The sequence below is a fragment of the Drosophila kikkawai genome, chromosome 2L (assembly GCF_030179895.1).
Source record: "Drosophila kikkawai strain 14028-0561.14 chromosome 2L, DkikHiC1v2, whole genome shotgun sequence".
NCBI classification, from domain to species: Eukaryota; Metazoa; Arthropoda; class Insecta; order Diptera; family Drosophilidae; genus Drosophila; species Drosophila kikkawai.
The window spans coordinates 18,203,340-18,217,456 of record NC_091728.1 but is presented as its reverse complement, the minus strand read 5'-3'; the positions used below and the strand labels follow the sequence as shown (position 1 = coordinate 18,217,456).

General features: G+C 42.1%; 5 protein-coding genes across 5 annotated transcripts; all 5 read left to right on the top strand.

The window, feature by feature from the left end:
• The first annotated feature begins 51 nt into the window (after positions 1–51).
• Positions 52–1,875, top strand: LOC108076912 (UDP-glycosyltransferase family 37 member C2). The gene has a single exon (XM_017169955.3). It carries the CDS (start codon positions 70–72, stop codon positions 1,645–1,647), a length of 1,578 nt encoding a protein of 525 aa, XP_017025444.1. The 5' UTR covers positions 52–69; the 3' UTR covers positions 1,648–1,875.
• Positions 1,876–2,158: 283 nt separating this feature from the next.
• Positions 2,159–3,790, top strand: LOC138929051 (UDP-glycosyltransferase UGT5-like). The gene has a single exon (XM_070287674.1). It carries the CDS (start codon positions 2,180–2,182, stop codon positions 3,749–3,751), a length of 1,572 nt encoding a protein of 523 aa, XP_070143775.1. The 5' UTR covers positions 2,159–2,179; the 3' UTR covers positions 3,752–3,790.
• A 631-nt stretch (positions 3,791–4,421) lies between these two features.
• Positions 4,422–6,299, top strand: Ugt37E1 (UDP-glycosyltransferase family 37 member E1). Its single transcript, XM_017169865.3, has 2 exons — positions 4,422–5,122; positions 5,184–6,299. The coding sequence occupies exons 1-2, from the start codon at positions 4,425–4,427 to the stop codon at positions 6,121–6,123; spliced, it is 1,638 nt and encodes a 545-aa protein (XP_017025354.3). The 5' UTR covers positions 4,422–4,424; the 3' UTR covers positions 6,124–6,299.
• Positions 6,300–8,119: 1,820 nt separating this feature from the next.
• Ugt37D1 (UDP-glycosyltransferase family 37 member D1) lies at positions 8,120–10,844 on the top strand. Its single transcript, XM_017170574.2, has 3 exons — positions 8,120–8,237; positions 8,889–9,716; positions 9,845–10,844. Exons 2-3 carry the CDS (start codon positions 9,004–9,006, stop codon positions 10,761–10,763), a joined length of 1,632 nt encoding a protein of 543 aa, XP_017026063.1. The 5' UTR covers positions 8,120–8,237; positions 8,889–9,003; the 3' UTR covers positions 10,764–10,844.
• Positions 10,845–11,886: 1,042 nt separating this feature from the next.
• LOC108076909 (UDP-glycosyltransferase UGT5-like) lies at positions 11,887–13,987 on the top strand. Its single transcript, XM_017169949.3, has 2 exons — positions 11,887–12,616; positions 12,783–13,987. The coding sequence occupies exons 1-2, from the start codon at positions 11,904–11,906 to the stop codon at positions 13,699–13,701; spliced, it is 1,632 nt and encodes a 543-aa protein (XP_017025438.1). The 5' UTR covers positions 11,887–11,903; the 3' UTR covers positions 13,702–13,987.
• Positions 13,988–14,117: the final 130 nt, after the last annotated feature.

The following is a 14,117-nucleotide window of genomic DNA, read 5'->3' as shown; positions in this document are numbered from 1 at the left end:
GTATATAGCAGGTTCCCGTCAGTTTAAAATTTCCTATTTACCAGAGAAGACGCTCCAAAAGAGAGGAAAATGTGGTCGGTTCGGTCCGTGTCTGTGCTGCTTCTGGCGGTGATAGCTTCGGCACAAGGAGCTAATATCCTGGGGCTCTTCAGCAGCCACAGTCAATCGCATCTGATCATTCACATGTCGGTGGCAAAGGCTCTGGCCGAGGCTGGACACAATGTGACCGTGGTGTCGATGATGCAGCCCAAAGTAATGCACAAAGATATTCATCTGATAGTGGTACCGGCAACGGAGGAGCAGGAGCGCATAATGGATGAACAGCTGACCACCATGGCGGGGCAGAAGAACTCAGCTATAAGCACTGTGAGCAGGCTATTGAGCGGAATGGATGTGATGATAAAAGCCCAGGCTGACCTGCTCTCCCACCCAAGTTTCCAGCGAATCTACGAGACCAAGTTCGATCTAATGATCATGGGGTACTTCCTCAATGATTTCCAGCTGGGAGTTGCACACAAGTTGAAGGTTCCGGTAATCATTGACTGGATGACAGCGCCTATTCCTCTAATGGACGAGATTACGGGTAATCCCTCAGAGCTCTCTTATGTGCCCAATATTGCCACCTCCGCCACGCAGCCCATGAGTTTACTGAAGCGAGCTGAGAATTTAGCTAAGCACCTAATTATTCAATACATGAAAATACTCTTTGATATTAAGGTGAGCCGAATATATGAAGACATTTTTGGAAAAGACGAAATTCTGCCGACTATAAGTGAGCTGAGACGAAATGTATCCATGGTGTTTGTCAACTGCCACTTGATCAGCGAAGGACCCATTCGACCCATGGTACCAGGACTGGTCGAGATCGGAGGCATACAGGTTAAGGATAAGGCGGATCCCTTGCGCAAGGATATTGCAGAATTTTTGGCCAAGTCTCCCCAAGGAGCCATTCTCCTCTCCCTCGGATCTAACATCAAGGGCACGGCGGTAAAACCTGAACTCATAAAGACCATCTTCAAAGTTCTTTCTGGTCTAAAGCAGAACGTGATCTGGAAGTGGGAGGAACTCGATAACACACCGGGTAACGCTTCCAACATTCTCTACAATAAGTGGCTGCCCCAAGATGATATCCTGGCACACCCCAATACCAAACTGTTTATCACCCATGCCGGAAAGGGTGGCATCACAGAGTCCCAGTACCATGGAGTGCCAATGGTGGCACTCCCTATTTTCGGCGATCAACCTGGAAACGCCGAGGTCATGCAAAGCGCAGGATATGGTCTGTCCCTCGACCTGCTATCAATTACTGAGGAGAGCCTTGGAGAGGCGCTCAAAGAAGTCCTGGAAAACGAGAAGTACACTAAAGCTGTTCGCAAGTTCTCTTCGCTCTACAGGGATCGGCCACTGACCGCCAAGCAATCGGTTCTTTACTGGACGGAGTACATCCTGCGGCATCATGGAGCTTCCCACCTGCAGAGTCCTGCGGTGCACATGAACTTTGTTGAGCTTTACAATTTGGATCTTTATGTTATACTGTTGTCGATCCTGTTTCTATTACTGATTATTTTGCGATTGGTTTTGAAGGCAATGTGGAGAAAATTAAGGGGAAAAAGGGAGAACCATTCAAAGAAACTAAAAACCCATTAAATTTGTATAAAATGCCTATTTTATTAGAAATTTTGTGTAAAAAAGCTAATAGTACCAATAAAAAAAAAACATATTAAAAGGCTATAATTATAATCAGTCGAGAGATTATCACTGTAAATAAAAAAGTTTATAAGATTTTAACGAATTTTGTACATATGGAAAGACTTTTCTTTACTTTTTTTTGCTTATTTTTTTCTTCAAAATATTTTAAATTTTATCTTGAACTATCATAATGGTCCTAATCCAAAAGTTAAGTTAATTTATTTAAGTGAATTAAATAACAGATTCTATAACCCCAAATGCTTATATAAAGTTTATTTATTTATTTTCTACTGTTACTACCCACTATTAATAAAGAGTCGAGTCAGTCCTCAAAGAGCAAGAAGATAAGAGTATCGCTCGAAATCAAAGAGAGTCGATTAGCGGATGACAATCATATTGGTGAATTTCCCATAAATAGGCAGACCAATAGACGTTCCCGCCAGTCTCTTATTTGCGTTTAACTGAAAAAGTAAAGCAAGAAGTTGATAAAATGTCGGCGACTTGTTCCGTATTTCTATTGCTGCTCGCGGTAGTAGCTTCAACCCAAGGCGCCAATATCTTGGGGCTCTTCAGCAGCCACAGTCAATCGCATCTGATCCTCCATATGTCGGTGGCCAAGACCCTGGCCGAGGCTGGACACAACGTGACGGTGGTGTCCATGATGCAGCCCAAAGTAATGCACAAGGATATTCACCTGATTGTAGTCCCGGTGACGGAGGAACAGGAGCGAACAATAGAAGACCAAATGAACACCATGGCGGGGCAGAAGAACTCAGTTTTTAGCACAATGTTTCGGCTAATGAACGGAATGAAAGTGATGATCGATTCTCAAGGAGAGCTGCTCTCCGACCCGAGGTTCCAACGTATATACGAGACCAAATTCGACCTGATGATTATGGGATACTTCATCAACGATTTCCAGTTGGGAGTTGCCAATAAACTGAAGGTTCCCGTAATCATTGACTGGATGGCAGCGCCCATGCCCATAATTGATTGGTTCACCGGTAATCCTGCGGAGTTGCCTTATGTTCCCATCCTGTCTACTGCCACCCATCCCATGAGCTTGGGAGCGCGTGCTCAGAACTTTGGCAAATATCTCTTTATGTCGTACATAACCAATCTGTTGGACTCCAAGGTGATTGGCATATACAAGGAGAACTTTGGAGAAGGAAAAGATCAGCCGACTTTAAACGAGCTACGAAAGAATATATCCATGGCCTTTGTCAACTGTCATTTGATCAGCGAAGGACCCATTCGACCCATGGTCCCAGGACTGGTCGAGATCGGAGGCATACAGGTTAAGGACAAGGCGGACTCCTTGCCCAAGGATATAGCAGAGTTTTTGGGCAAGTCCTCCCAAGGGGCTATTCTCCTCTCCCTTGGTTCCAACATCAAGAGCTCTGCAGTTAAACCAGAAATTATTCAGACCATCTTCAAAGTCCTTTCTGGTCTTAAACAGAACGTGATCTGGAAGTGGGAAGATCTGGAGAACACACCTGGCAATGCTGCCAACATTCTCTACAAGAAGTGGCTGCCCCAAGATGATATCCTGGCCCACCCCAATACCAAACTGTTTATCACCCATGCCGGAAAGGGTGGCATCACAGAGTCCCAGTACCATGGAGTGCCAATGGTGGCACTCCCTATTTTTGGCGATCAACCTGGAAACGCCGAGGTCATGCAAAGCGCAGGATACGGTCTGTCCCTCGACCTGCTATCGATAACTGAGGAGAGCCTTGGAGAGGCGCTCAAAGAAGTCCTGGAAAACGAGAAGTACACTAAAGCTGTTCGCAAGTTCTCTTCGCTCTACAGGGATCGGCCGTTGACCGCCAAACAGTCCGTTCTTTACTGGACAGAGTACATCCTGCGGCATCATGGAGCTCCTCATCTGCAGAGTCCAGCGGTACACATGAACTTTGTTGAGCGGTACAACATCGATCTCTACCTTATACTTTTTACGTTTCTGGCTGTAATAGTATTCCTACTTAGCCTGGTTTTGAAGTTCATTTGGAACAAACTAAGGGGCAAGACGATTACCTATAAGAAGATAAAGAATCAATAAATTATCGTATTGTAAATATGTATATTTATTATGTTTATTATTTATGTTCATTATGACTTTTTAGAGGCTAAAAATAATAATACAAATTAAATTAAAAACTTCTATATTGAATGATTTATTTATGTTATTTAATGGTTGAACTTTGGAGAATCATTATTACACCGCTTAAAAAGTTTCCATGCATAGCCTTATCTGTAAATATACATATGTTCTGCAGGCATTAATAGTGTTAAACAAGAGTTTCTTATCAACTTTTTTTCTTCGCAACTACCTTCTTTTTTAGTATTGTGTACAATAAATAAAATTAGTAGAATAGTAGTAGTAAGTAGCTAGCGAGATAACTTGTAGTTACGATAGTGTTTTGTTTGTTGTCAGGTTTGCCGTTTATTCAGTTTTAACCCATTTAATCATGACTCAGTTCCTAGACACGCGATACGCAGCCAGACCCTATCTCGAGGCGATAAAGACTGTAGGTTAGACCCTATACTTGTGATTGCTCCGTCACTGCGGCGCAGCAAAAGCAATTCATTCGAATTTAAAATGTTTGGATTGGTCACTCTCGCTCTATATCTCTACATATTCATAGGTATCAAAGCAATATAAACTCGCAGGCTCTCGACTTCAAAACTTAGTTGATAACTGCTATGTTTAGTGAAAGGTACTTACACTTACAATGAATAAATACTCAAGGATTTTGTGCATTTTGGTGTTACTTCTGGGCACAAAAGCTTACCCAATTGAAGGGGCCAACATTCTGGGCATCTTTGGCACCCATAGTCCCTCCCATGTGATAGTGCACATGGCTGTGATGAAAACCCTGGCGGATCGGGGTCACAACATCACCGTGGTTACGCAAATGAAGCCAAAGTTGGCGCCCCATGAAAATATTACCGTGATTCTTGCGCCGCCGACTCCGGAGCGGGAACAATTTATCAAGGAATATATGGCGGAAGCGTCCAATGAGAAGCCCTCTCTCTGGAAGACCATGGCCAAGGCTGTTATTCAGTCGGGAATACAACTGGAGGGTCAATATGAGTTTATGATGCACCCGAACTTAAAGAAGATCTACGAGAACCCTCAATCCAAATTCGATTTGGTATTCCTGGGCGCAATGGCCAATGACTTTCAGCTTGGAATTGCCGCCAAGCTACGCTGTCCAGTTATCATCACTTGGGTTGGAGTGCCCCTGCCCTTCATGGACTCCATTGTAGGCAATGTCAATGACCCATCCTACGTTCCCAGCGTCAATGTGGCCCTTGAAACCGGAAAAAGGACAATGGGATTCAGTCTGAGGTTCGGCAACCTCTTGAAGCATTCATTCCTATCAACTATCAATAAATTATTAAACTTCAAGATGAACCAGTTTTATGAGTAAGTAAATACAAGTAATTATAGTTTAATATTAATTTATAAATTTTCAAATAATTTTAAGGCGAGCTTTTGGCAATGAGTCAGACTCGGAGTTTCCCACCTACTATGAGATGAAGCGTCGCGTGTCCTTGCTGTTTTACAACTATCATGCTCCCAGCGAGGGACCTATTAGACCCACCGTTCCGCAATCCATTGAAATCGGTGGGATCCAGGTGAAGGAGAAACCCACTCCATTGCCTGAAGAACTCTCCGAGTTCCTCGACAACGCCAATGATGGAGCAATTTTCTTCAGTTTGGGCACCAATGTTGACACCAACACCATTCGACCCGAAATCGTGGATACCCTCTACAAGGTGTTCTCTAAAGTGCCTCAAAGAGTTGTGTGGAAGTGGGAGAATCTGCAAAACAAGCCGGGAAATTCCTCCAATATATACTTTAGCAACTGGCTGCCCCAGGACGATATTCTGGCCCACCCCAATACGAGACTGTTCGTAACCCATGCAGGCAAGGGAGGCGTGGCGGAGGCGCAGTTCCATGGAGTGCCCATGGTGGCACTGCCTCTCTTCGGAGATCAACAGGGCAATGCGGAGATAATGGTCAGATCTGGATTCGGTCGCTGGCTGGATATTCTCACCGTTACGCCGGAGGAACTGGAAGAGAGCATACTTGATGTCTTACACAACCCTGTGTATCGGGAGGCCATTGGAAAGTTTTCCTCCCTCTACAGGGATCGTCCACTGACGGCCCGGGAATCCGTGGTCTACTGGACCGAGTATGTCCTGCGACACCAGGGAGCCTATCACCTGCAAAGTCCCCTCATTCATATGGATTTTGTGGCCCGCAACAATATTGATGTTTATGGAGCAGTTTTGATCCTTTTACTTGCTACCTGCTGGCTACTCCTTGTCATATTCCAATGGCTATTTCGCAAGGTGTTTAGAGTTGTGCGTGGCCAGAATTATCGGAAAAGGGTGAAGCATGAAAAGCTTAAAGATAATTAACCATTGAACCTTCTAATCAATGCGTATACGTAATATCAGTTGGCGTTGTGAAATACTAAATATCACGAAATTAATGTGTTCTGAGCAGGGACAGTGATTAAATCGCTTTAGTTTGTTTTGTAATTAGGAAATACAGTATAGTTATTCATAATAAAATGTTTAAGCATACAGACATATATCCAAATATTCTTTAATTGTGTTTAATTGGAATGAATATGGGTGTTTATGTTCTCCATGTGGAGCTCCTCATTAAATAAACACAGATAACCAGAAAACAAGGGGCAAAAACCGCAAAAAATATGATAAAACTTGTTGAGAAAAAGAGAGTGACAAAAGCTTTGCTGGAAAGCATGACAAGGCACAACAGAGACATCCATTTAAGTTGATTGGTCGTAAACGGAGAGAGATATGGGTGAGCCTTGAAATTAATCGGTTGCCGTTTACAGTGTGTCGCATAAATGCCAAATAGTCTGAAATCTATTTAAACAAGAAAGGAAGCTAACTTCGGCACGCCGAAGTTTGTATACCCTTGCAGATTGGTTTTCATATTTATATTATAAATTATAATGCCGAAAACAGACACTAAACGGAGTTTCATAACATTTTACCTATACTTAATATGTTTACAGTTTGACAGTTACAGTTATACATTCCCAGCTTTACATTTTCTCTACATCTACGGATCACTTATATGGCAGCTATATTATATAGTTCTCCGATTTTCATAATATTGTTACCAAAATTCTGAAATAATACTAAAAGCTCATGTCTCAAAGTAGATGAAAATACGTTGAAAAACAACGAAGTTATAATTTTTTCTATCGCTTTCCCTATCGTTCCTACGGCAGCTATAAGATATAGTCGTCCGATTTTCATTAAATTTATACCAAAATTTTGAAATAATACCAGAAGCTCATGTCTCAAAGTAGATGAAAATACGTTGAAAAAGAACGAAGTTATAATTTTTTCTATTACCTTCCCTATCGTTCCTATGGCAGCTATAAGATATAGTGGTCCGATTTTCATAAAATTTTTACCAAAATTCAAAAGTAATATATAATGGCCATGTCTTAAAAATTGTGCAAAAATGTTAAAAAACATCCAAGTTATAATTTTTTTTCTAAAAATTTATCGAACATTTGTATGACAGCTATATGATATAGTCGTCCGATCCGGCCCGTTCCGACATATATAGCAGTGAGAGTATATAGAAGACTATATGTAAAGTTTCATTCAGATAGCTTTAAAACTGAGGGACTAGTTTGCGTAGAAACGGACAGACGGACAGACGGACGGACAGACGGACAGACGGACGGACAGACGGACATGGCTAGATCGACTCGGCTGGTGATGCTGATCAATAATATATATACTTTATAGGGTCGGAAACGTCTCCTTCACTGCGTTGCAAACTTCTGACTGAAATTATAATACCCTGCAAGGGTATAAAAAGTTAGTACATTTAAACGTATAAAACCATTGCATACTTTTGGCGACTAAAACCGGCAATATTTAACAGTTGTCTAAATTTATAGAATTAAAACACCAACAGAAAACTTTTCTCCTGTATTTAGTTCTACAAAATTTATTTTAAACAGCAAATATATTTTTCACACTGCAATAATTCTAGATTAATATATCATTCCTCCTGTAGACGGAATTTAATTCTTGGTAAAAAAAGCTTGTTGCTGTATAATGCTTATAACAGACAAGTTGATGGTCATAAACAATCGCGCTCTGCGATTAAACTCAAGTGCCGAGAATGACCTGCAGTGTGGCCTTTACTGTGATGTCATGCACCTTACACAACCCGGCAATTAATGGAATCAGCTACAATGCGCGGACCTAGAACAACACACAACTCGTACGCTCAACAGGTTGCTTCCACTCTCTGCCACTGCGTTTATTTATAGAAGAGCCCGCTCTCGGATTCTCCATATATCTCGCACTTTTCGAGAACGATTCCGATTCGTTTTGGATTCAATTCTCAGTGATTCGAGTGGCTCCGAGGCAGCGCGTGCCGAACGCGTATAGTTTTCAAAATTAGTTTTGCATTATTTAATGGTTTATTTGTCGTAGCTTTTCGCAGCTTGTTGTTTCTCTATACGAACGAGGTATTTTGAATTTCTATAATTGATTTGTCGGAGTCATCAAGGGAGAGTGCCAATTTCATGAACTAATCGTTAACCTCCAAAATGACATTGACAGTGAAAAAGGTTGCACTTTAACCTCTTTGTGTTAGCGGTGTATTTTCAAGTGAAGTGTGGGTGCCGGTTTTGTCTGGATTTTACTGAATGGAATACAATTTATTATAAAACAGTTATTTTAAAAAGTAAATAGGATAAACAAAATAAAATCTTGTTTAAAAATGTCATATTTAATGTGCTATAATTACTTTGTTTTATTTTAAAATTCGAGTAAAGTTTATACAGTTTGTTCAACCGCGGCCTGTTACCTCACAACTTTAACTTAATGCAACTAAATATGAGACAACAAATACCCACACTTTAAAGAAAAATAATAACAAAAAAATCGATAGCGAAACCTAACAACAGTTATCAGTTTATAATTATAGTAAACCTAACGTGTACACCTTTAACTTGCCCACGTCCGAATCTCACATTTAAATAGGTTTTTATAGAAATGTTTAACCAACGTGTTCTCTGTTTACTAGCCCACATTCAAACCTCCAAACGACGACTTTGACCAAGCAAACATTTTCGAAATTCATGCAGCTCTTGAATGGAAATATCTCTATTTTGCAGATTAAGGGAATCTTATCAGTCTGTTATCAACGCCGCCGACTGCGTATAAGATAGGTGCCGGCCGCCGGAGTTCCAGTCAGTTTTTCGTTGGACTTTAACGCGATCGGAGAAAATTATGGCGCCATCCCGGAGTACGTGGTTGGGCTGCAGTTTTGGCGGCCTTCTGGTTGCCCTTTTGGCCCTGCAGTCGATGCCCCAGGGCAGCGAAGGTTCCAATATCCTGGGCGTCTTCACCAGTCACAGTCCCTCGCACTTCATCGTTCACATGTCCATCATGAAGGCGCTGGCTGAGAAGGGCCACAACATAACGGTGGTCTCTTCCGTGCCGCCGAAGGTGACCCACAAGAGCATCAAGCACATTGTGATTCCCATGAGTGCCGCGGAGGAGAAGATCCTCAACGACGGCATGGCGGGGATGGTAAAAGAGAAGCCTTCAATTTGGACCACTATGAAGTCTATCTTCAGCTCGCTGGGTCTGCTTATTGACAAGCAGGTGGACGTGCTTGAGGACCACCGCTTCCAGGAGCTATACCTCAACAAGGGCAACAAGTTCGACGTTGTATTTGTCGGGTTCTTCTTCAACACCTACCAGGTGGCCCTGGGGGCCAGGTTTAACTGCCCCGTAATAATTTCTTGGTCAGGCCCACCCATGCTCATGGTCAACGAGGTGCTCGGCAATCCCGAGCTGTTCAGCGTTCCCCAAATGCAGATTGCTGTGGCTCCAGGAAAAGCCATGAACTTCCAGCAGAGGGCCCAAAATTTCGTCAGCACCCTAGGCTTCAATGCACTGAATGTCTACCTAAACAACAAATATCAAAAGTTCTACAAGTAAGTACATTCTATTCCGTTATCTACATTCTTGATTTGCCATTGTCAAGTACAAGTTTTTCTTTAACAATTTATAAAATTGTAGTTACCCAGAAAAAACTTCATGCATACTTTTCTTTACCTTCCAGTCGCCTTTGGGGCAACGACAAATCGATGCCCACCTTTGAGCAGGCCAAGAAGAATGTCTCTCTGGCTTTCTGCAATGGCCACGCCATCAGCGAAGGTCCCATCCGTCCCAATGTGCCTGGTATTATCGAGATTGGTGGCATCCAGGTGAAGAGCAAGCCCGATCCACTGCCGGAGGACATCAAGGAGTTCCTCGACAATGCAAAGAATGGAGCTATTCTCTTCAGTTTGGGTTCCAATTTAAAAGCAGAACACTTCAATTCGGACGTGGTGGGCAATGTTTTCAAGGGCTTGAGCGGCCTGAAACAGAAAGTAATTTGGAAGTGGGACGACCTTGAGAAGACCCCTGGCAAGGCGTCGAATATTCTCTACAAGAAGTGGCTGCCCCAGGACGATATCCTGGCTCACCCTAAGATAAAGCTATTCATCACCCATGCAGGAAAAGGAGGTGTAGCTGAGGCCCAGTACCACGGAGTCCCCATGCTGGCTCTTCCCGTCTTCGCCGATCAGCCAGGCAACGCCGATAAGCTGGTGGAGAGTGGCTACGGCCTCCGTCTGGAACTGAACTCCCTGGATGTTGCCGAGTTTAAGGAAGCCATCAAGAAGATCATTGAAAATCCTAAGTACGCTCAGAAGCTGAAGAGCTTCTCGCAGCTGTACCGCGATCGTCCTCTGAGTGCCCAGGAATCGGTTGTCTACTGGACGGAGTACGTGATCCGCCACCGTGGAGCTGCTCACATGCAGAGTCCTCTGGTGCACATGAGCTTCGTCGCCAGCAACAACCTGGATATCTGCATTATCACCGCCCTGCTCCTCTACGTTATCTTCATCATCAACAAGATCTTTTGGAAATTCATCTGGAAAAAGCTATTTGGCAAATCGAACAAAGCTTCTCAAAAGAAGAAGGTGAAGAAGCAGTAGATTATTATAGATTAACACGAATTGTAATATTAAACGAATTGATTATGTACTCGATAACGATAAATAAAATGCCAAACTAGATTACGAATCCGACGAATAAAATGAAGATGTCTAAATCTAAACAATATATGTTATTCCTTTTAGTATTATTATACTTATTTTTCAGTTAATTCTGATGTCAAATTATTAGACTTAAGAAGATAATTACCCAGAGAGATCGTTAAGTTTCCAGGTGATCTTTAGCTACAGGTAGTGAAAGAAATAATCATTATTATCCAATTTTGATAGAAATTATGTATATTATTTAAGGAATTCGTATAATAAGTTTTGGGTATGTTTTGCTGACCGCTTTTTTTTTTTTTTTTTTTTTTTAACAAAAAACTTTCCATGAAAATCCGTTATACCTCGTTGTTTTTTATTCACCACAATATATGGTTTATGTATTAGCTAAGAATTACCATTGGTTAATTAATTATAATCAAATTATTGTTTTTAGGTCCTTGTTTAACTATTAACTGATAATATAAATTTTTAAAACGGAAACTATTAAAAAATATTCATATGTATGTAATGTGAATGTCTTCTTCACTTTGTATCAAACTACTGCATGAAATTTTAATACTCTCTGAAAGAGTATAATCATAAAATACACCTTTTTAACTTGACCAAGCCCAACAATCACGATTACGTATAAATTTATAGAAATTTGTACGTGTATCCGGTCAATCTAATTTAAACTATGCTACAAAATAAAGTTCTTGGAAACTTTATAAAAAGAGGCCTTGTTAAGGTTAAATAATCTTTTATATTATATGTAATCTTTTTTATAGACGCCCACAAATATCAAAATCATTAAATACTGTTGTAAAGTGGCTTTGAATACCTAAATTTGTGTATATTATGAACTTTTTTGAAAAGAATTTGTCCGTTTTTTTATTCGGTGTGATTTCGCACAGTGCTATCAATAAATATCACAGATACCAGCATAACACTTGGGAAATTCGTACAACCTTAAATGGGAATGCAGATTACACGGCTAACTCAGTCCGTTATCTGTCCGTCCAGGAATTATAAGATACGTGCAGTCTGCCGGTGCTCGAATCAGTTTTCCGTTGACCGCTAACGCAAATAGTGCTAATTATGACGCGCAGCCAAGGAACTTGGTGGTGCTGCAGCTTTGGCGGACTTTTAATTGTCCTTTTAACCCTGCAGTCGATGCCCCAGGGCAGCGAAGGATCCAACATTCTGGGCGTCTTCACCAGTCACAGTACCTCGCACTTTATCGTGCACATGTCCGTCATGAAGACGCTGGCCGAGAGGGGACACAACGTGACCGTCCTGTCTGTCGTGCCTCCCAAAGTGACCCACAAGAGCATTAAGCATATTGTTGTCCCCATTAGTGCCGAGGAGGAGAAGCTCCTCCATGCGGGCCTCTCCCAAATGGCTAAGGAGAAGCCATCAATTTGGACCGCCATGAAGTCCATTTTCGGTTCTTTGGTTATGCTTATCGAGAAGCAAGCGGACGTGCTGGAGCATCCGCTTTTTCAGGAACTCTACCTCAACAAGGGCAACCAGTTTGATGTGGTATTCGTCGGCTTCTTCTTCAACACCTACCAGGTCGGGCTGGGTGCCAGATTTAACTGCCCCGTAATTGTATCCTGGATGGGTCCACCCGTGCTCATGGTCAACGATGTGCTCGGCAACCCCGAGCTGTCCACCGTACCCCAAATGCAGATTGCCGTGCCCCCAGGAAAAGCCATGAACTTCCAGCAGAGGGTTCAAAACTTCTTTACCACCCTGGGCTTCAATGCTCTGCATGTCTACCTAAACCACAAATACAACAAATTCTATGAGTAAGTACAATAGTTGTTAATCTACAATTATTATCAGCTCTTTTGATCAATTATAATCATATACGTGCCTCAAAGTGTGTTACTGAAGCCCATAGAGCTACAACTACACAGCGACTGTAGATCAATTTATAGCCGATACCTGAACAGCTTACTCTTCCCTTTACAGTCGCCTTTGGGGCAAGGACAAATCGATGCCCACCTTTGAGGAGGCCATGAAGAACGTCTCCCTGGCTTTTTGCAATGCCCACGGCATCAGCGAAGGCCCCATTCGTCCGAATGTTCCAAGTATAATTGAAATTGGTGGCATCCAGGTGAAGAAAAGGCCTGATCCTTTGCCGGAGGACATCAAAGAATTTCTCGATAAGGGACAAAACGGAGTCATTCTATTCAGCCTTGGTTCCAATTTAAAGGGCGAACATTTGCAGTCAGGGGTGGTGCCTATCATATTCAAGACATTGAGCAGCCTGAAGCAGCAAGTGATCTGGAAGTGGGACGACCTTGAGAAGACCCCTGGCAAGGCGTCGAATATTCTCTACAAGAAGTGGCTGCCCCAGGACGATATCCTGGCTCACCCTAAGATAAAGCTATTCATCACCCATGCAGGAAAAGGAGGTGTAGCTGAGGCCCAGTACCACGGAGTGCCCATGCTGGCCCTTCCCGTCTTCGCCGATCAGCCTGGCAACGCCGATAAGCTGGTGGAGAGTGGCTACGGCCTCCGTCTGGAACTGAACTCCCTGGATGTTGCCGAGTTTAAGGAAGCCATCAAGGAGATCATTGAAAATCCTAAGTACGCCCAGAAGCTGAAGAGCTTCTCGCAATTGTACCGCGATCGTCCTCTGAGTGCCCAGGAATCGGTTGTCTACTGGACGGAGTACGTGATCCGCCACCGTGGAGCTGCTCACATGCAGAGTCCTCTGGTGCACATGAGCTTCGTCGCCAGCAACAACCTGGATATCTGCATTATCACCGCCCTGCTCCTCTACGTTATCTTCATCATCAACAAGATCTTTTGGAAATTCATCTGGAAAAAGCTATTTGGCAAATCGAACAAAGCTTCTCAAAAGAAGAAGGTGAAGAAGCAGTAGATCAAGTCGTACGGAAATCTTTAGATTCTTGTAGCTTTACACTAAAATATATTTTATATATTACCCCAAATATAATTAAAAATCAATCCAATCAATCCAACAATAATAAATTAAAAACGGATTTTAAAAAAGTGGAGATTAAATATTAATAGTACCCACATTTGGCTTTTTTCACCACAGACGGTGTGTGTATTGGATAAACAAGGCATTTTAGCTTACTCTATGAACTTTCCAATTCACCAACAGAGCTAGCAAATGCCATGTAGAAACTATGTAAATTTATAAATGGCATTAATAGAAAATTTAATCTTGAACCTAAATATTATTAATAAAAAATAAACCTCGCTTCGGTATAATTAATACGCATTTTGATATAATTATTTCACATTTTATTTAGATACATAACTGCTTATTTT